Source organism: Centropristis striata, chromosome 7 (assembly GCF_030273125.1).
Source record: "Centropristis striata isolate RG_2023a ecotype Rhode Island chromosome 7, C.striata_1.0, whole genome shotgun sequence".
In the NCBI taxonomy this organism is placed as follows: Eukaryota; Metazoa; Chordata; class Actinopteri; order Perciformes; family Serranidae; genus Centropristis; species Centropristis striata.
In genome coordinates, this window is record NC_081523.1 from 7,084,805 (window position 1) to 7,105,870 (window position 21,066).

At 33.0% G+C, this 21,066-nt stretch overlaps 1 protein-coding gene across 1 annotated transcript; it reads left to right on the forward strand.

Annotated features, from left to right (window-relative positions):
- Positions 1 to 1,092: 1,092 nt before the first annotated feature.
- Positions 1,093 to 19,525, forward strand: nipsnap1 (nipsnap homolog 1 (C. elegans)). Its single transcript, XM_059337888.1, has 10 exons — positions 1,093 to 1,248; positions 4,606 to 4,733; positions 6,405 to 6,450; positions 7,693 to 7,787; positions 9,029 to 9,099; positions 10,129 to 10,269; positions 16,412 to 16,443; positions 17,045 to 17,139; positions 17,619 to 17,702; positions 18,946 to 19,525. The coding sequence occupies exons 1-10, from the start codon at positions 1,172 to 1,174 to the stop codon at positions 19,008 to 19,010; spliced, it is 834 nt and encodes a 277-aa protein (XP_059193871.1). The 5' UTR covers positions 1,093 to 1,171; the 3' UTR covers positions 19,011 to 19,525.
- The last annotated feature ends 1,541 nt before the right edge of the window (positions 19,526 to 21,066 follow it).

Below are 21,066 nucleotides of genomic sequence, written 5' to 3' on the forward strand. Positions count from 1 at the left end.
AAATTATATTTAAAAAAAACAAAAATCTCTGCAAAAAAAGTAAAATCATGTGACTTTGAGGTGTTTTTTTTTAATTACCTTTGTTAAAAAAGGGTTGATGCATTAAATTTGACATGGAAACTTCAGGAAAAGCCAAAACTTTAGAGAAAAGTTGACAGCATCAAGTTATATATGTGGATAAGTAAAGTACCTTTAAAATTGTACTTAAGTACAGTACTTAAGTAAATGTACTTAAATGGTATATTCCACCACTAGTGAAAATTCTTGTACTTTTTGCCAGATTATCATCTGTAGTTGTAGTTCCTTTGCAGAGGAAGAGGTTTTTTGTTTTTTTTTAAATAAAAATACATAGAAAAAAAATCATTATTATTATTATTATTGTATGGTGAATGCATGGGGTATTTTTTATGTCTGTTGTTGCTGTTGTGTGGTTATTGATTTGGTCATAAACAAGAACTAACATAAAAAATATGCCCAATAATAATAATAATAATAATAATAATAATAATAATAATAGTAACAACAATATAAATGCATTGTGTATTTATTTATTTATTTGTATTTGTATTGTTGCTCTTTTGTGGTTGACTTTTTGTTTTTTTGTCATAAACGAGACATAACATAAAAATATACCCAATAATAATATTTTTAATAATAAGAAGAAGAAGAAGAAGAAGAAGAAGAAGAAGAATGCATTGTGTATTTGTTAATTTTTTTGTATACTTTTTTTATACCACTTGTTGCTGTTGTGTGGCTGTTTTTTGTTTGTAATAAATAATAAGAATATAAACATTTTTTTTTTTAAAGTAGCCTATATATGTCTGCCTATATGCTAAAAAAATATAATAAAATGAAATAAAAACATAGATGTTATGCAAACCACTGAAGAAAAAATAACATTGCTGTTCACTGCTCATTAAAATGATCTAATTATGTCCTTCAGCTGCAATGTTTAAAAGTTTCTGATTACCAATGAAAGACGCACTCAACTAATCAGGTCTGATCGATTGTGCTGATCGATCCCTGCGTAGCCTACTGCGTCAAAGAGTCACGCGTGTTTTTAAATCTGCGGCGGGGCAAAAAAAAGCATCACCAACCAGCAGCGGGGTAAACATTAACCAGAGCCGTGGGTTTTACGTGTCCAAATCAAGTTTTTACTTTACACAGCAACATGGCGACGAGTAGCTCTGTGTGGTCCAAAGGACGAGAGTTTTACAGGTATTCTGTTCACCTGCACCAAGCAAACAGGTAACGGTAAATCACCTTTTAATGTAGGCTATAGTTAGATAAGCGTTTATTAATCCTCTGGGGTCTGTGATAACGTGGGTTGTTTTTTTTTAAAGCGCCGTAACAAAAAAACGAGGTCACTTGGAGCGCTGCTGTCAACTTCACTCCAAATTACAGACTTGAAACTTTCTCCAGTGTTAAATATGATATGATCGTTTTATTTTGATAGTACAAAAATATTTATTCAAGTGTAAAAGTAGGATGGGACGAGGCAGGCGTGGCATTCTGTAAAAAAAAAAAAAAAAAAAAAAAAAGGGGTCTAATCATCTAACACTGTTCCTGTAAATATGTTTTTATGGTCATTTTTTTATGTATAGTTTTATTATATTTGAATTTGACCTTTCAATGTTCATATTTGTAATCTATGTTTTACATTTTTCAGGTCTTAAACAGTCCATTGAGCATATTTGTGGTTTTTATTGTCATAAATAGTCAAATTTTACTTCAGATTTCATGATTTTTGTGTATTTTTTTGGCCTCAATATGTTAATAAAGTGGGTTAAAGTGAAAAAATAATAGTCAGATCATGTTGAAGTTGTGCTGAGAAAATACCAAATACCAAACATGAGTATAGTAAATATTATGTGAGGGTTAAAAGGCCTGTATAATGTAATTTATGATTAGCTAGACAGCTTTCTAACTGTACATTTTGGGCTCTAACTGTCAAAATTTTGCATTAATCTGCTATTTCCTGAACTTAAACATAATTAAACAGACATTTCTGCCACCTGTACGTTACTTAACATTATTTTAAAGCAAACTTTTTACCGTTTTTTATCGTTTTTTACCGTTATTTTTAACCGTTTTTTCCAGCCAGCATCTTAATAACCCCCATTATGTTAGGCCTATATTTGTCTCCTCTGAAGTGTAACAAATGATATTAGCTAATGTAAAATGATTAAGCAGGGTGACTGTATGCGTGTATTACATTATGCCAAATACCTTTTATGCAAGACATCAGGGTCATTATTAACAAAAACAAACCGGGCAGTTTTCCAAAGCAGCTTTAATCATTTGCTGGACCTCTGAACTTTGTCCTGTAAAGCCACTAAATGTAACCACCACTTGTTGTAAACAGCTTATCAGTGCCTCCACACTGTAGGCTTTGCATTTCCTCTGTGGCTGCCTGTATTAAAAAAAACACATTTCTGGCTTCAACATTACTTTTTATTAAGAGAGAGCCATGGGAAATTCTAATTATAGTTCCCATTTAAGCTGTTGGACCCTAAGGTTATTTAAAAAAGAAGTCCCACTGACCTTGAAAGTTTGTGGGTTTTAAATAAATATATTTTTTGGTGTGAAAGCCTTAGAAAGTGTTTTTTGAAACATGCACAGTATCGCCTCTTAATCCATAAGGAATGCATCCAATTTTTCTCTTCGGGTTGTTCAACAAATCCTGAAATTGAAGTTAATGTTGACATTGATGCAGCTTTGAAGTGGTTATTAAAAGCTATGGAAGTCATTTAAAATGTCCTTGGATTTGATGTGGGAGCTGTTTTTAGCACTATATATAGCTCTATATATGCATATATATATTTTTGAGCGTGCATATATATAGCAATATGCAATTTTTGTTTGTCCCTCTTTCATGGTATAAGTCAGGGGTGGGAAACTGGAGGCCCGGGGGCCGCATACGGCCCGCACCCTCACTTGAAGTGGCCCTCAGTACAACTACATGCATTTGAGCATGAAATCTTAAAAGTGCAGTGTAAAAATGCACAGAATTACTTCTTGCAATAATGTTGTACTGATAAAAAAAGAAATCACAGTAAGTAGTTATTTTTTATTTGCTTCAAACCTTTTGTATTCCTATTTATACTGTTATACATGCATTTGAGCATGAAATATGTTAAGTTGCTGCACTGTAAACATATTAAAAATTGCAGTTTCATCATATCTGGTTAAGTGCATGGTCCTATATGTGGCCCTGTGGTAGTGTAAATGAAAAATTGTGGCCCCCTGCAGCATTTAAGTTGCCCAATCCCTGGTATAAGTGTTTCTATATTTGTGAGTATGCATCTACATATACTTTTTTTTTTATTTTTTTATTATTATAACTTTTTATTAAATTTATTAAATAAAAAAATTTCACTTGCCGCTAAGCTAAGCTAACTGGTTAGCTAGCATGCAATTTACGCTAAATATACGTAAATAAAGTGAAATTTCCTATTGATTAATTAAAATACTCAAATAGTAACTTGTTTGGTAATGATGCCTAATAAACATACTCTCAGATCAGGATGTATAAAACATCAAATTACTTACATATGTGGGCATGAAAAAATCAGGCTACTGCCTCATGCCTGATTGGTCCTCTGGAGCATCTAATTTGCATGCAACAATGTAAGTAACTTTTTGTAAAAACTTTATTGCTCTCTAAAATGTTGAGTGTGATGGTAATGACAGATGTATGAGGGACAGTGATATTTAACTATAAATAAATTGTAAATTGAATAAATATAAATTATATGAATTTAAAAAATGTCTTTTTAAGTTGTTATGAGGAAATGCAAAGTAAAGTTTTAATGAATTTAGCACTTTTTATTGCTTTATTGAAGAGGGGATGTCAAAAAGTCTGGGTTGGGGACAAGCCTAAAACTATGGAATTCTTGCCCATTTCAATTTTCAACACACTGAAAAAGTATTAAAATGTCATCATTGAGACACAGTTATTTTTTTCATAGCTACTACAACCTAACCTTAACAAATACAATAATTGTTTTTCCTAAAAAACATTTTTTTCTTGAAAATCTACCCTGGGGACAGAAAAACTCCCTTAATTGAAGAATCACCCATAAATAAAGTTATTTTTAAAAAATCAGTTTAATCTAATGTAGTAGTATTGCTGGTTGGGTTCTGCCCTGGTTGCTTTAATGGCACTATTGTAGTCCTTTCCAGTTCATTTTCTTTGGTATTTTTCCTTGAAATATAGCCTGAAGGCACAACAGATTCAGGATTTAGTTCTCTGACTTTAAGAGACAATTATTTATGTTCAAACGGTGCCTCTTGGATTGTGACAATAATTCTTAAAGTGAATAATATTCCCATTTTATCCACTCCGGAGTGGGTGAAAAAAACTTTTATGCAGAAGACACAAGCTTTGGTATTCAGCCCACTCACTAATACAGTATGCATGTTTTTTCATATCAAAGAATATTAGCATGACTATCTTTTAGCCCATATGTCACGCATATCTATCATGCTCCTTTTAAGTTTTTTTTATTTTTTTCCATTTTTTTAAAATATGGACAACTTCTCTGTTTTATGTTGTTGCTTTGAGCCTTTGTGAAACTTTCTTTCATCTTGTTTTTTGTGTAGGAGGTTTTCAGAGAACAGTGACAAAAGCTGGTTCCGTTCCTTATTTGTGCACAAAGTGGATGCCAGGAAAGATGCCCACTCCAACCTGCTGTCAAAGAAAGAGACCAGCAACCTGTACAAAATACAATGTAGGCATGAGATCTTTTACTTACTCTCAAGTGGCGCTTTGTCTTCTTTAAGTGTGGGGTTGTGGAGGGCCAAGTGAATGTGATACAGTTGCATCACATTGTAATGAAATGGATTCTGTTCTGAGCCTCAACAGTCTATCATCAATTTGTCTGCGCAGAAAACGACTAAATAATTAAATTCAATCCATACCGGCCTCAGTGACCTCAGAGAAAAGTAACATAGCAGACAAGCACACAGGGTTCGAAAGGCTTGGATTAAATGTTGTATTTTCAAGGTTTAAAAGTGCTTGGATTTTAGATAAAGTGCTTGTAGATGCTTGAATTCCTACTGTCTTTCTCTTGCAATCTGACTATATCCATCTATAGACTATAGATCAGGGGTCTCAAACTGGCGGCCCGCGGGCAAGTTGCGGCCCTCGTGACGATATTTTTGGCCCCCAGCTTGATATGAAAGTTTAATGTGAGTTTTATATGAATGGCACTTTCCCTTTTAATTACTTTCTTTGGTAAATTTGTGTCTTTTTTTTAAATTATTGTCTTTTTTTAAATAATTTTGTGTCTTTTTTAAATAATTTTTATGTCTTTTTTTGGTAATACTGTGTCTTTCTTAAATCATTTTGTGTATTTTTTTGGTCATTTTGTTTCTTTTTTAAGTAATTTTGTGTCTTTTTTTTTTAGTAATTTTGTGTCTTTTAGTAATTTTGTGTCTTTTGGTAATTATGTGTCTTTTTTAAATAATTGTGTGTCTTTAGAAATTTTGTGTCTTTTTTTGGTAATTATGTGTCTTTTTTGGATCATTTTGTGTCTTTTTTTTAAAAAATAATTGTGTGTCTTTTTTTGATAATTCTGTGTGTATTTTTGGTCATTTTGTTTATTTTTTAAGTAATTTAGTTGTCATTTTGTGTCTTTTTTTAATAATTTTGTGTCTTTTTTGGTAATTCTGTGTATTTTTTGAGACATTTTGTGTCTTTGTTAAATAATTTCATTTTTTTCTGTAATTTTGTGTCTTTTTTTTGGAATCGTTTTTTGCTCATTTTGATACTGCCTCCAGTGGCCCCCAGGTAATTCGAGTTTGAGACCCCTGCTATAGATAATCACATGTTCAATGTTAAAAATAATGAGTAGCCTATCTGAAACGAAGACCGTTCCTCCTAAAAGTGTAACACCATCTCTGTTGGTGTGGTTAAGTGAAATCTCCCCCTTTTAGTGCGTAAGTACTCATCTAAAACAGGTGTAAGATACTTTGAAAGCTTGAAAATTTTTCATCAAACAAGTGCAACATACAGTACAAGCAGCAACATGTTACTGGATAATAGTGTGAAGAATCAAGTCTGTAAAGTTTTGCAGGCGACATTAAAACTATTTGTGTGGTTTTCTTTTGAGGCTTTTGAGTGATAACTGTGTCTGTCTCTTGTGGAGAAATCTATCATTCTCTCCGGGCTTTGATCTTTTTTTTTGTGTGGCGTACATCACACCATGTAGGGATTTCAATTTGAACACTCTATCAGCCGTAGCCTATAACCTATTGAAAGCGAATCAGTTTTTGTATATAGAAGTCTTTGCTGAATTGGACTGTGAAATTACTTTGTTGAAGAATTTGATGGTTGCTTGTATTTTTTTTTTTTTTTAAAAAACACCCATTTCTGATAAGTCTCCCTTTTTTTTTTTCAGTTCACAACGTCAAACCAGAGTGCCTGGAAGCATACAACAGTCTAGAGTGAGTGTGTTCACTGCTTTTTAACATTCTCCACCAAAGAAGTTCTGTTTTCAGTCCATTGCTTGTCTTATGGGGTTTAAATTTTATGGGGTTTGCATTAAAAGAAAACTTTTTAAATAATTTTGTCTTTTTTGGTAATTATGTGTCTTTTTTTTTTGGTAAGTTTGTGTCTTTTTTAAATAATTTTGTGTCTTTTTTTTTTGGTAATTTTGTGTCCTTTTTTTTGTAATTATGTGTCTTTTTAAATAATTTTGTGTCTTTTTTAGTAATTTTGTGTCTTTTTGGTAATTCTGTGTCTTTTTTGGTAATTTTGTGTTTTTTTTATAATTTTGGATCTTTAGTAATGTGTCTTTTTTTGGTAATTTTGTGTGTTTTTTTGGTAATTTTGTGTGTTTTTTGGTAATTATGTGTCTTTTTTGGTAATTTTGTGTCTTTTTTTAGTAATTTTGTGTCCTTTTTTTTGTAATTATGTGTCTTTTTAAATAATTTTGTGTCTTTTTTAGTAATTTTGTGTCTTTTTGGTAATTCTGTGTCTTTTTTGGTAATTTTGTGTTTTTTTTATAATTTTGGATCTTTAGTAATGTTGTGTCTTTTTTTGGTAATTTTGTGTGTTTTTTTGGTAATTTTGTGTGTTTTTTGGTAATTATGTGTCTTTTTTGGTAATTTTGTGTCTTTTTTTAGTAATTTTGTGTCTTTTAGGTAATTCTGTGTTTTTTTTTAAATAATTTTGTGTCTTTTTTAGTAATGTGTCTTTTTTGGGTAATTTTGTGTCTTTTTCTAATAATTGTGTGTCTTTTGGTAATTGCCTGGAAGCATACAACAGTCTAGAGTGAGTGTGTTCACTGCTTTTTAACATTCTCCACCAAAGACGTTCTGTTTTCACTCCATTGCTTGTCTTATGGGCTTTACGTCAACAATGCATTAAAAGAAAACTTTCCTTTTATAGAACGTCACATCATAACATTTAGGAAACAATTTATATAAGTAATGCTTTTGAGTCAGGAAGCAGCTAATTAGATTTTGTTCATGATACAACTTTTCAGTTGCCCACATTCACAAAATGGACTTTGTTCCATCGTGTTCCTGCAGGATCGTAAGAGTAATTTAGCGTAAAATTGATGTAATTTCTTTGCTATAACAGCAAGTTGGATAATTGTGGACTTTATGCTCTCCCAGTGCCCTCTAGATGGCCGTTGTGGTGAAGTGTGAAGGATTGTGTATTTTCTTTTATGCTTCCCTTAGGGCCGAGGTGCAAAACAGGCTCCATCAGGACCAGGACTACCCATGTGAGGTGGTGGGGAGCTGGAATACGTGGTACGGAGAACAGGACCAGGCTGGTAAGCAAAGAAAACATAATTAAAAGATGATGAAAACTGTCACCTCTTGTTGATTTGATCACAGTTTGTGCCGAGGACTGTCTCAAGGCCTCATAAACAATCACTTAACACAGTGGCAGCACTTTGGCTGTAAATCTTTTGGCAGAGCATCACAGACAAATGCACAGACACTACCAGATGACTCACTGCCAACACTTCTCCCTCCACATATGATCATTTGCAGTGTTTAACCCTCTGGAGTCTCCAAAAGCTCCAAATCCAGACTTCTTTACCACATCCAGACTAGAAAACAAAGCAGCGTGGAGCCCTACTGTAAATTTACCTCTAAAGTTCTGGCTGTAAACTCCATGAGGCCAGTTTCAGTTTGATGATGATATACCAGTAAAACTGGAGACAAGCTCAAATAGATTTAGTATAAAATGATAGAACTGGATGTAACCCTCTTATATGTTAGATTAGCAACCTTTGTTCACATTTGCAACATTTAAAATTCTTTATTGAGCATGATAGTGTTTTGAAAGTAAAAAAAAGGATTCAAAATCAAATTTTATGTTGGACTAAAGGGTTAAAAAAGACAAAAAACTGACCAAAAAAAGACACAAAATGACCAAAGAAGACAAAATGAGAAGACAGAATGACCAAAAAAACCCCAAACACAAAGACATGAAAAGACATGAAAAGGATTCAAAATGACTAAAAAAACATACAAAAAGACACAAAATGACAAAAAAAGACACAAAATGACCAAAAAATGACTAATAATGGCTAAAAATGACACAAAATGACCAAAAAATGACTAAAAATGACAAAAAAAAGACACAAAATGACAAAAAAAGACCAAAAAAGACACAAAATGACCAAAAAAAGACACAAAATGACAAAAAAAGACACAAAATGACTAAAAAGACACAAAATGACCAAAAAAAGAAACAAAATGACTAAAAAGACACAAAATCACCAAAAAAAGAGACACAAAAAGACCAAAAAAGACACAATAAGAAGACATAATGACCAAAAAAACCCAAACACACAAACATAAAGACACAAAAAGACATGAAAAGGATTCAAAAATGGACAAAATAGCCCAAGACTCCATAGAGTTAATATCCATAAAGAGCATTCAGTGGCATGTTAAAGTGATCACATATTGATGGAGCTATTGTTTCTCTGTGTGTGTGTGTGTGGGTGGCTTCAGCCCTCACACGGTGCTCCAGTGACCTCTGCTGGTGTTTCTGTTGCAGTGCATCTCTGGAGGTACAGAGGAGGATACCCAGCCCTGACTGAATGCCTCGACAAGCTCAACACTAACAAGGTTCACTCAACTGACTTTGATCTCAATTTTGCAGAATTTTAGGTCACATTTAAGCAACAGAAAAACACTTAAAATTAGGGATGCACGATATTATCGGCACGTTATCGGTATTGGGCGATATTTGCTTAAAAATGAACTATAATAAACCAATTAAATAATGCGGTGCTGCTTACTTAATTAAATGCAAAACCTCAGCACCTATATCTGTCATATGTTCGGAATTTTTTATTGTTTGCACATCACCTCTCTGATGCACCTAATAAATGAGTCTGTAGTCATTTCATTTTACTTAATATATTTGATAAAATGTATTAATCATAAATGCGTCTTTGATTTTGAGGCAGTTGTTTAAGTAACTTTAATATAAAAATGTTTGAGATAGAATCTACTTATTTTGACCACATTAAATATAATCTTTATGTGTATGTAATTCTAAATCAAGAGAATTTTGAATGAATCCAACACAATAGAATTAGTCCGTTTTTAATTGACAGGCACTTCCTGTTAAGTTGTTATTAACTCAACTTGTAACGTAGTTAGATTTAATTAATAATATTGCGTGCAATCTGTTGCCTCAATTTTATTGAGTAGCTATTGTTTATCTTTTTTTACATGTTTACTTATTATGTCAATTGTGTAATTGGCCAAATTTGCCCTGATTGTGGGTATTGTTATTGATTATCTCAGGGAGAGCATCATCCAAGTTTTAAGTAGGATCTATCTTTTTGTATTTTATTTGAAATCAGTTATAAAAAGCATCAAATATTTTTCTTATTTTGCACAAGGAATTAACATTACATAACAAATGTGATAAGAGTATGCTCCACAATACTTTATGCTAATTCCACTACATAAGAGCGATGAAGATCTCTGCAATTAATTGTGTGGGAAAAAATATCAGTATCGGTTATCAGCTAAATGAGTAGCAAAAAATCAGCATATCGGCAAAAAAATCCAATATCGTGCATCCCTACTTAAAATATTTGTTTATACTTGTTTTTCACTGACGACATCTTTATTTCTCTTCAGGAGTATATAGAGTTTCGGAAAGAGAGGGCAAAAATGTTGGTTTCAAGGAGAAATCAGCTGCTCCTGGAGTTCAGTTTCTGGAATGAACCCATGCCCAGACCAGGACCCAGCGTCTATGAGTTACGCACCTATCACCTCAAGGTATCCACATATGTTACACATTTTAAAATGGCCTGACCTGCATATTTAAAATATTACTCCTTAGTTTTTATTTGAGTTCTAAGAAACTATGGTTGATTCTCATGAACATGGTACAGCTCATAGCAATAACCCAAGAGCATTGAATACATATTTTCTTTGAGCCTTTATAACATACAATCTAAAGTCACTGTTTAATATGAATTTATAATCTTTTAAAAGAATTTTAAGGTATTTTCTGACATTTTTAGAAAATAAAAAGACACAAAATGACCAAAAAAAGACACAAAATGACCAAAAAAGACACAAATGACCAAAAAGACACAAAATGACCAAAAAAAGACACAAAATTATTTTAAAAAAGACACAAAAGGACCCAAAAATGACACAAAATGACAGAAAAAAACTAAATTACTTAAAAAAAAAAGAAACAAAATGACCACAAAAAAAGGACACAAAATTACCAAAAATATAGAATATATAGAATCTAAAGTCACTGTTTAATATGAATTTTTAATTTATTTAAAAAATGTTACGGTATTTTCTGACATTTTTAGGGACAATGTGAGGTAAATTCATTACCGTAACATATTCTTAAATTTAAAAAAAAAAAAACAACGAAAGGTTTTTGTTTTTTTTTCCTTGGCAAGCACTTAAATATGCTCAAGGGTAGCTGGTATCACCAAAATGTATTTTATTAAAATATACACATTTTTAATGCAAACAATTCTATCATTACAGTAACATTTAACCATTTTTCATCAATTTTCATTCAGATTTTGTTCTTTATAGATTGTCAAAAACCATTATGTTTGATTATATTCTGTTAAATTATACATTTTTAAACAAATGTATATTTATATTTATGAAGTTTATTAAATATTTATTGTATATACGTGTGGGGAAACCATGATATTTTTATCTGGATGCATTACAGTAATGAATTTGTGAATCAAAAATATGTTTAAAAATATAGAAAATATTATTTTAACACAAAACAATGAATTGTGCCTCATTATGGCTATATTGTTCATATAAAAGTGAAATATATTTAGTTTATTACAGTATGTCCTTATAATCTTCACAGACAGAACTTAGACTGGCTTCATGAGAATCTCCCACATGTACTTTCATTACAATGGAATCCAAATGTATTGCCTTTCCACATATTATGAACAACATGCAGTCGTAATCGAAATTATATAACCCTAAGGGTTTACAGATTACTTTCCTGAGAGTCTAGACATAATTAAATTGATAAAGATATGTTTAACATAATCCCTCCGAGTAGACTTTATTGTCCCCAAGGGAACATTTAATTCCACAGCACTGTCCACTGTGAGGCCCAACAGACAAACAACATTCTCAACAACATCACAACAATACAACATATGTGGACCACAGATAAAACTCAACAGGGCCTCTTAGTTAACCCTCTAGATCATGGGTCTCAAACTCACGGCCCGTGGGCCAATTGCGGCCCTCGTGACGATTTTTTGTGTCACCTTGATATGAAAGTTTAATGTGAGTTTTATATGAATGGCACTTTACCGTGTTGTGTGTGGAAGGTCCCTTTAATTACTTTTTTTGGTAATTTTGTTTCTTTTTTGGTAATTTTGCGTCTTTTTTAATAATATATCTTTTTTGGTAATTCTGTGTATTTTTTGGTCATTTTGTGTCTTTTTTTGTAATTTTGTGTCTTTTCAAAGTAATTTAGTTTTTTTTCAGTCATTTTGTGTCTTTTTTGGTCATTTTGTGTCTTTTATGGTAATTCTGTGTATTTTTTGGTCATTTTGGGTCTTTTTTGTAATTTTGTGTCTTTTTTGGTCATTTTGTGTCTTTTTTGTAATTTTGTGTCTTTTTTGGTAATTCTGTGTATTTTTTGGTCATTTTGTGTCTTTTTTGTAATTTTGTGTCTTTTTTTCATCATTTTGTGTCTTTTTTAAGTACTTTAGTTTTTTCTGTCATTTTGTGTCTTTTTAAAGTAATTTAGTTTTTTTTTCAGTCATTTTTGTAATTTTGTGTCTTTTTTTGGTCATTTTGTGTCTTTCTTAAGTACTTTAGTTTTTTTCTGTCATTTTGTGTCTTATTTTTTAGTAATTTTGTGTCTTTTTTTGATCATTTTGATATTGCCTCCAGCGGCCCCCAGGTAATTTGAGTTTGAGGCCCCTGATCAGATCATGTGACGTTTAACAAAAATGTTTTTATGGGACTTTTTTGTTACATTTTCAAGTTCGAAAACATTTAATGCATCTATTGTAGTATATAGTATAATTTGGATTATACTTGGATTTCATGATTTTTGGGCTCAACATGTTGATAAAGTAGGTTAAAGAGAGAAAATAATTGTCAGATCATACAGGTGAAGAAAAAGTGGATACCAAATATGGGTATAGGCAGTATACGGGTATATGGCAGCCATGGCAGCTAGCAGCAGGCTTTTTCCAAAGCGAACCTTTCTGCAGCTCAGAGCTCTGTACCTGCACCCAGAGGGCAGCAGGGTTACATGGTGGTGGAGTGTGTGTGTGATGCTCTGTGCTATTGTGGTTTCAATGTGTGTGATGGCTTTATTGTTAAGTTCTGTAAGGTTGGGTGTGGGGAGACACGATGATTCTGGCAGCGGTAGTGGTTGTGTGTGTCAGTAACAGATAGCATGTTGAAGAAGCAGGTGGAACAGTATAATAATAAAGCAGGTCACAATTATTAAACCCCTGTTTAATTCTACAGTTTTTTAATTGTTTACTGGTATGAAAGGCCACCAAATTGTTACAAAACACCATTTTACTTTTGAAAAAACACACATATCGTCACCCTGTTAAGATAATCACCTAACTCATTTTTTCAAGTTTTGCAGGAAACACAAAAAACTTCACCAAAAGTGTAACATATGACATTTATTGATCATTTTTACTCAAAAAGGATGTAACAAAGGATGACTATTGGCATAGTAATAACACTGTGTGTGAATTATGTAACTTTAGAGAAATAAATGACGTAGGCAATTTTTTTGAACATGCCTTTGTGACTTAAGCAAGATATGGTAACACTTTATTTTGAAGGTGTCTACATAAGAGTGACACAAGCCTGTCAGAAACATGACATGACAAGTATCATGAGCATTAATGTTACTTCAAAGTGTCATTAATGTTCATGACACATCCCATGTCATGTTTATGACACGCTTTTATCCAAATCGACCTACAGGAAAAAAGGGGAACAATCAAGGTGTAAATGTTCCGTTTAATGAACATGTTAAACGGGTTTAAATTAACTGTTTACCATGGCTTAGTTGATATGTTGATCAGTAGAATATCTTGTAGGTTAATGTGGTGGAAAACATTTAAATGCAAGTGTGTCATGTAGCATTTTATATCAGACAGTAAACTCCCTATCAAGTGAATCTGGGAGCCACATTGTATATGTTGCTGAGGAAGTATTGCTATCATTGTCATGAAGAGGTGGGACCCATCTTTGTCATTAAAAGAGGCTGAATTCCTTTTGTAAAACTGCAAATGCATATTTATTCTATGTCTAGTTAGGGCCTCGGGGCAATCGGGGCGAAGCTGGTCCCTACAGCTACTGTTATACTGTGGATTTCTTCTTATTCCTCTTGCGGACGCAATTTCGTCCCGCGAAAAAGTCGCGAAAAACTGCCCAAAATTTTTAAAGTTTTTTTAGATCTCTCTAACAAAGCTATTTTTTCATTTTTCCTAAAAAAAAACATATGTAGATGTTCAGGAAGAACTCAGGACGCTCAAAGTGAAGTCGGATCAATGATAGGTATTATGGTTTTGCCAAAAATGCTTTCTGTTCAAGGCCAGAAATTCCAGTCCACCTCTGGCTGCTGTCACTGTAACAGGTGTCAGTTAATTCTGTTGATTGCTTTGATCTGATTGCCTTTGATCATTGATGTGATTACAGTTACAGATACACACACACACATGCGAGTAAGCGCTCACACTCCTCACATGCATACAGATGCTTCAAAAACACATGTGCGCGCACACACACAGGTAACTTCATGTGATTTTCGCTACACACACACACACACACACACATTTTGAGGTTAAAGGCCATAGTTTGAAATCTCTGAAGAGTCTCATCATAGTGTACACACACCGGCAGTAGCCCCCGTGGCCCTTTCAAAATTTCCCCAGAGGAAATTTTCTAGTTGTATAGTATTATTGTTTATTTACACATGACCTTGAATCATTTTGGGCTGGTTGTGATCTTGACGGAGTAATGCAATCCTCCTCTTATCTCCATTTATCAAGCATGCATATTTTAGCTCTTAGATCAGCTACTGACGTGAAGCGATTTGACTGCATAATTCTTGATAAACAAAATACTGCAGTGCACATCAGTGCCAAGAGGAAGCCTATTGTGTGTGGTATTATTAGTACTATTGACCTAAGACTACCTGTGTGATTTATTCTTACTCATTCATAGTTTGTGTTGAGAAGTGAGCTGTGAGTGTAGAAACACTACATTAATTTCCTTCTTCCCTTGCTCCTCCTGAAGTCCCTGTAGTTTTTCATCCCAGCGAGGGTCTAAGGCAGGGGTCTCAAACTCAAATTACCTGGGAGGCAGTATCAAAATGACCAAAAAAAGACACAAAATTACTTAAAAAAGACACAAAATGACCAAAAAAGACACAAAATTACTAAAAAAAGACACAGAATTACCAAAAAAGACACAAAATAATTAAAAAAGACACAGAATTACCAAAAAAGACACAAAATAATTAAAAAAGACACAATTATAAAAAAAAGACAACATTATTAAAAAAAAGTAATTAAAGGGACCTTTCACACACAACACGGTAAAGTGCCATTCATATAAAACTCACATTAAACTTTCATATCAAGGTGGGGGCCACAAAATATCGTTTTTGGGCTGGTTGTGATCTTGACGGAGTAATGCAATCCTCCTCTTATCTCCATTTATCAAGCAGGCATATTTTAGCTCTTAGATCAGCTACTGACGTGAAGCGATTTGACTGCATAATTCTTGATAAACAAAATACTGCAGTGCACATCAGTGCCAAGAGGAAGCCTATTGTGTGTGGTATTATTAGTACTATTGACCTAAGACTACCTGTGTGATTTATTCTTACTCATTCATAGTTTGTGTTGAGAAGTGAGCTGTCTTTAACCCTCGAGGCCTCTTCAAACACTTTACACCTTAAGGTCCCTAAACGGTCCCTCTCATACAGGTGTCATAAAAATGTGATATATATATATATTTTTTTTTTACTTTCACCGCATCAAACCTTTTAGCAGCTTCCGACCTAACCAGAGATACAAAATGTTTCGTGTTTTTTTTTTCTTTCATTTTTTACGTTTAATGCCCTTTTTGTCATAAGAACCCCTGATTTTCTCAAGGGCAAAAACACTAAATATGCAATATTTTCAAAAATAAGGTGCAAAGTAGAATATTTGGGGTGAGGTTATTACAGCCTTGACTAGGTCAATAATTGATAACTGCTTTTATATCAATCCCAACACACCAAGACCATTTTTATGGTGTTAACCTTTTCATTGCCGTGCGTTTTGCAAGGTAAGAGAACCATTGAAACGCTATGTGATTTAGCTCTGCTGCCTGGTGGTTTGAGGGGGGTCATTGGACCTAAAACCTATTTTCCCTTTTATTTTGAAGGGAGAGGCGTATATGTATTAGGTATTCATAGGAAAACAGTACATTACAGTGTATCAAAAATTTGTGTTTATAATGGGAGTCAATGGGACCAAAACGGGCCTTAAGGGTCAAAGTGTGAGTGTTATGCTGTGTTATGTATCTCCTATTATATAAACCTTGCAAAAGAGGAATTTTGGATTTTTTTAAATTATAATAAAAAACAAACCCTGGCCAAGTTTCATACAGTCAGCCTTTAAACTGGCCGATATATTGAGAATCAAAAACATAAAATTAGCTGAATGTACACGTTTGGTCCCTAAGGTGCCTCGAGGGTTAAACGGAGAGGCGTACCTGATAAAGTGGTTCAAAACATAGCTGCAATAAAAAACTGTGTGTTCTTCCTTCATGTGGGCTCATATTGCACATAGACTTGGTTAGTCTGTGTAAAATAAACAAGTTAAGCCATGTTTAAAACTGTTAATATTTTACCTTCTCACATGTGTTTCAGCCAGGAACTATGATTGAATGGGGAAACCACTGGTAAGTCTCAACGATCTTGATTTACTTAACCCTCTGGAGTCCATCTATTTATTGAAAATACACATGTTTTATTTACAGTACTAACTTTATTGATGTATGATATGTAGACAAGCTGAGAAAGCCAGTTGAAAGTTCAATCATAGGAGCTTTCACAGTGTGACATTTATGTTTCTAGACCATTTTTATAATGTGAATTTTCTTTATATAATGAAAACTATTACTATTTTTAATTGACATGCAGATAGACTCTGTAGTTTTATTATTTATTATTTTTTCTGCAGGTTTTGTGTGTACAAATGGTAAAAAAAAAAAAAAAAAGGTACATTTACATAGACACCTGTGTCTTTTGTTTGTATTTTCGGTTCCTGGCAGCTTTATACTTTGTTAATTTAAATACAATTAAAAATCTGCCATGCATGTGATGTAAGGACAGACTGATAGATGCTAAACAGAGACAGAAATTAATGCATAGGAAGTTGACAAATTTGAACCAAAATCTCCTGGACTTCAGAGGTTTAAAATATAGATGAAATCAGTTGCTTGAGCTTTACGGCTGTTCAGGTGATTATTACCTCCTAAAAAACAACATGTCTTGCGACAGGGCGAGGGCAATCAAGTACAGACAGGAGAACAGCGAAGCAGTGGGCGGGTTCTTCTCCCAGATCGGTGACCTGTATGTTGTTCATCATTTGTGGGGTGAGTATGTCACATTTGTTCATCACCTTGGAGACATTGTTGGGGGAGAAGGCAAACTTTACCACTCATGAAAAGAAATGGTGGCGGAACAAGCTCTCAGTAATGCATTACATGAAAAACTGCTATTTTAAAGTAAAAGCACTGAATGCGTATTTCTTTGTAGAATTTATATAGATGACTGAAATAATAATTACAGGGCCAAAAAATATTTTTTTTCAGTGTAAGTTGGTTTATACCTATTTTGCCTCCTATGTGGCTTACAAAAAGCGGAAACATTTAATTGTGTATCTGAGGTTTAACCCGAACATTTAGATTATTTCTAGTTTTGAGGTAAACGAGGAAAACGATTTTTACAGCCAAAACTGAATTTCGCCTGAAATCAATTTCTTAAGAATATGAAAGCTAAATGTTTTATATGGTCGTGCCGTAAATGTATTCACTTCTAATGTAATATACTGTTTGTTTCCTTGTGTTTAAAGCTTACGGGAGCCTCCAGTCCCGGGAGGAAACCAGGAACTCTGCCTGGCTGAAAGAAGGATGGGATGCAAATGTGTATTATACAGGTAGGGCAAATGCAAAACAACCACATACACACTGTTAAAATAATCGCCTGAGTCTACATCCTCAGTTGATCAGATCATGTGATTTTACCCCTTTAAGATGGCTTTTAAATGGCCTATGTCAAGTGTGTGACTTAAGCGGATTTATTATGCTTAAGTCAAAATAAAATGTGACTTAGGCAATTTTTTTAACCTTCCTTTGTGACTTAAGCAAGATATGGTCACACTTCATTTTGAAGGTGTCTACATAAGAGTGACATGAGCGTGTCATAAACATGACATGGGATGTGTCGTGAACATTAATGACACTTTGAAGTAACATTAATGCTCATGATACTTGTCATGTCATGTTTCTGACAGGCTTGTGTGACTCTTATGTAGACACCTTCAAAATAAAGTGTTACCATATCTTGCTTAAGTCACAAAGGCATGTTCAAAAAATTGCCTAAGTCATTTATTTCTCTTAAGTTACGATACTTTGTGGCCCCCACCTTGATATGAAAGTTTAATGTGAGTTTTATATGAATGGCACTTTACCGTGTTGTGTGTGGAAGGTCCCTTTAATTACTTTTTTTGGTAATTTTATTTGTTTTTTAAGTAATTTGGTAATTCTGTGTATTTTTTTGTCATTTTGTGTTTTTTTGTCATTTTGTGTCTTTTTTGTAAGTAATTTTGTGTCTTTTTCTGGTCATTTTGTGTCTTTTTTTTGTAATTTTGTGTCTTTTTCTGGTCATTTTGTGTCTTTTTTTTGTAATTTTGTGTCTTTTTCTGGTTATTTTGTGTCTTTTTTGTAATTAATTTTGTGTCTTTTTCTGGTCATTTTGTGTCTTTTTTTTAGTAATTTTGTGTCTTTTTCTGGTCATTTTGTGTCTTTTTTTTTTTGTAATTTTGTGTCTTTTTCTGGTCATTTTGTGTCCTTTTTTTGTTCATTTTGTGTCTTTTTTTGTAATTTTTGTCTTTTTTTTTTGGTCATTTTGTGTCTTTTTTTTTAGTAATTTTGTGTCTTTTTTAATAATTTTGTGTATTTTTTTAAGTAATTTTTTTTTTTTAATTTTCATTTTGTGTCTTTTTTTTTAGTAATTTTGTGTCTTTTTTTTGGTCATTTTGATACTGCCTCCAGGTAATTTGAGTTTGAGACTCCTGGTGTAAAGTTACAACTTATAAGTTAGACTTTTTATGTATTTGCATCATTTTCTTTTTTAGATAGAAATTATATTCAACTCCATATTCTTGTGTCTGTCCTCAGTGCCTTTGATAAGAAGCATGGAGTCTAGAATAATGATTCCCACCAAGAATTCACCTTTACAATAAGAAGACGACTGAAAGTGGGAACGTCTCTGACTTAAACTAAATGACCTACTGCCAAAGCAACATGTAGATTCCTTCTTTATCTGCTGGATGATCTGTTCTTCTTTTAAATATGTAAACAACATTTGATTTGCACAACAGCCAGTCAGTCATGGGAAAATAATGATGCAGTGTTTGTGTGCATACATCTTGATAATCCTGAAATGTCCATGTTTCCAGAAGTTTAGGTCAAATAATGAAATGCCAAATTATATCCATTACGTTACTTCCATGTATGTTACGCTAGAGTGAAAAGTACATAATTGTTCAGCGCTAGGTGCCTGATGTTTCCTGGCCTTTTGTTTTTATCATGAATTCTCTAAGTGGACTGTTTGTTTGATGAAGGAAAAGTCTCCACCCAGCCTTTTATGATTGCACTTTTATGACTGGATATGAATCACACTGGATGAGATCACACTGAGTTTCACAGCTGTGACTGTGAAACGCATGTTTGGTAAAATAAAACTTGTCAGACAGCATTAATTTAGATATCTGATCATTTTTGATGATTGAAAATGTAACTGTAAAAGAACTTAGGAGGAGCAAATGTGAACTTCTGGTTTCGAGGTAGTCAATATTTTCAAAATAAAAGTTGACTTAACACACTTTTGTACGGAAGCCCTGAACCGCAAGTGAAGAAATTTTTTTTTGAGATGTTATCTTGTTATTTCGAGATCATATCTCGTTATTTCAAGATAATATCTCATTATTTCGAGATAATACACATATGTAAAAAAAAAAAAAAAAGAATTAAAAAAAAAAAAAATCTTCCAAAATTTTTTTTTTCTTCAGATATTATCTCATTATTTCGAGATAACACACCTATGTAAAAAAAAAAAAAAAATTTTTTTTACATAGGTGTGTTATCTCGAAATAACGAGATATTATCTCGAAATAACGAGATATGATCTCGAAATAACAAGATAACATCTCAAAAAAAAAATTCTTCACTTGCGGTTCAGGGCTTCCGTACTTTTGTGATACCTAGAACAGGTTTAATAAAGACAAAGAATGCCTAAATGGGGAATCTGGAGGTTGGAAGTATGCTATATGGAAGCTAAACTGACCTGAAAAATAACCCATCACACTACCCTGACTGTCAAACTGCAAGTTGTTGTTTTTACATTTCAATTTTTGTATACACGTTTGACATATTTTTGGTCATGTAGTGCAGTGGTTTGCAAACTGGGGGGCGTGACGGCTAGGGGGGCCCAGGGTTACAAAAGGGGGGCGTGGCAAGGCTAAATTGAAATAATTTCATTGTTCTCCAATGCTGCACTGTAAAAAATAATCTGTTTAATTTACGGGAAAATACCGGCAGCTGTGGTTGCCAGAACTTCACCGTAAAAATTACACTGAGTGGGTTTTCTATTCTAAATTTAAAAGTAAGTATCAACAAAAACTGTAATTTAGACTGAATATTCCTGTTATTTTTAGGGTAATTGTGTCATTCATTCACACATCATGGTATTTCTCCATAAATTTTTCATGAAAATGTTATATTTTTACAGCAAAACTGTGTGTTTCTTCCAGTTTATGACAGAAAAAAGTAAAAGTTTTGTGCTATTCTTTGATTTACGGTAATTAAAAGTGTCTAATACAGTGATGTACAATTTTTAATTTTACACCCTATTTCTGATGTATTTGACAGTGTTTTACTGTTATTTCTACAAACATTTTTTACAGTGTGGTAAAAGCTAAATTAGATCATGACTCTACTCGAAATATTACAAATAGTTGATCAGATCATGTGATTTTACCGCTTTAAGATAATGGCCTATGTCAAGTGTGTGACAAAATAAAATGTGACTACATAAGAGTGACATAAGCGTGTCATGAACATGACATGGGATGTGTCATGAACATTAATGACACTTTGAAGTAACATTAATGCTCATGATACTGTCATGTCATGTTTCTGACAGGCTTGTGTGACTCTTATGTAGACACCTTCAAAATAAAGTGTTACCATATCTTGCTTAAGTCACAAAGGCATGTTCAAAAAATTGCCTAAGTCATT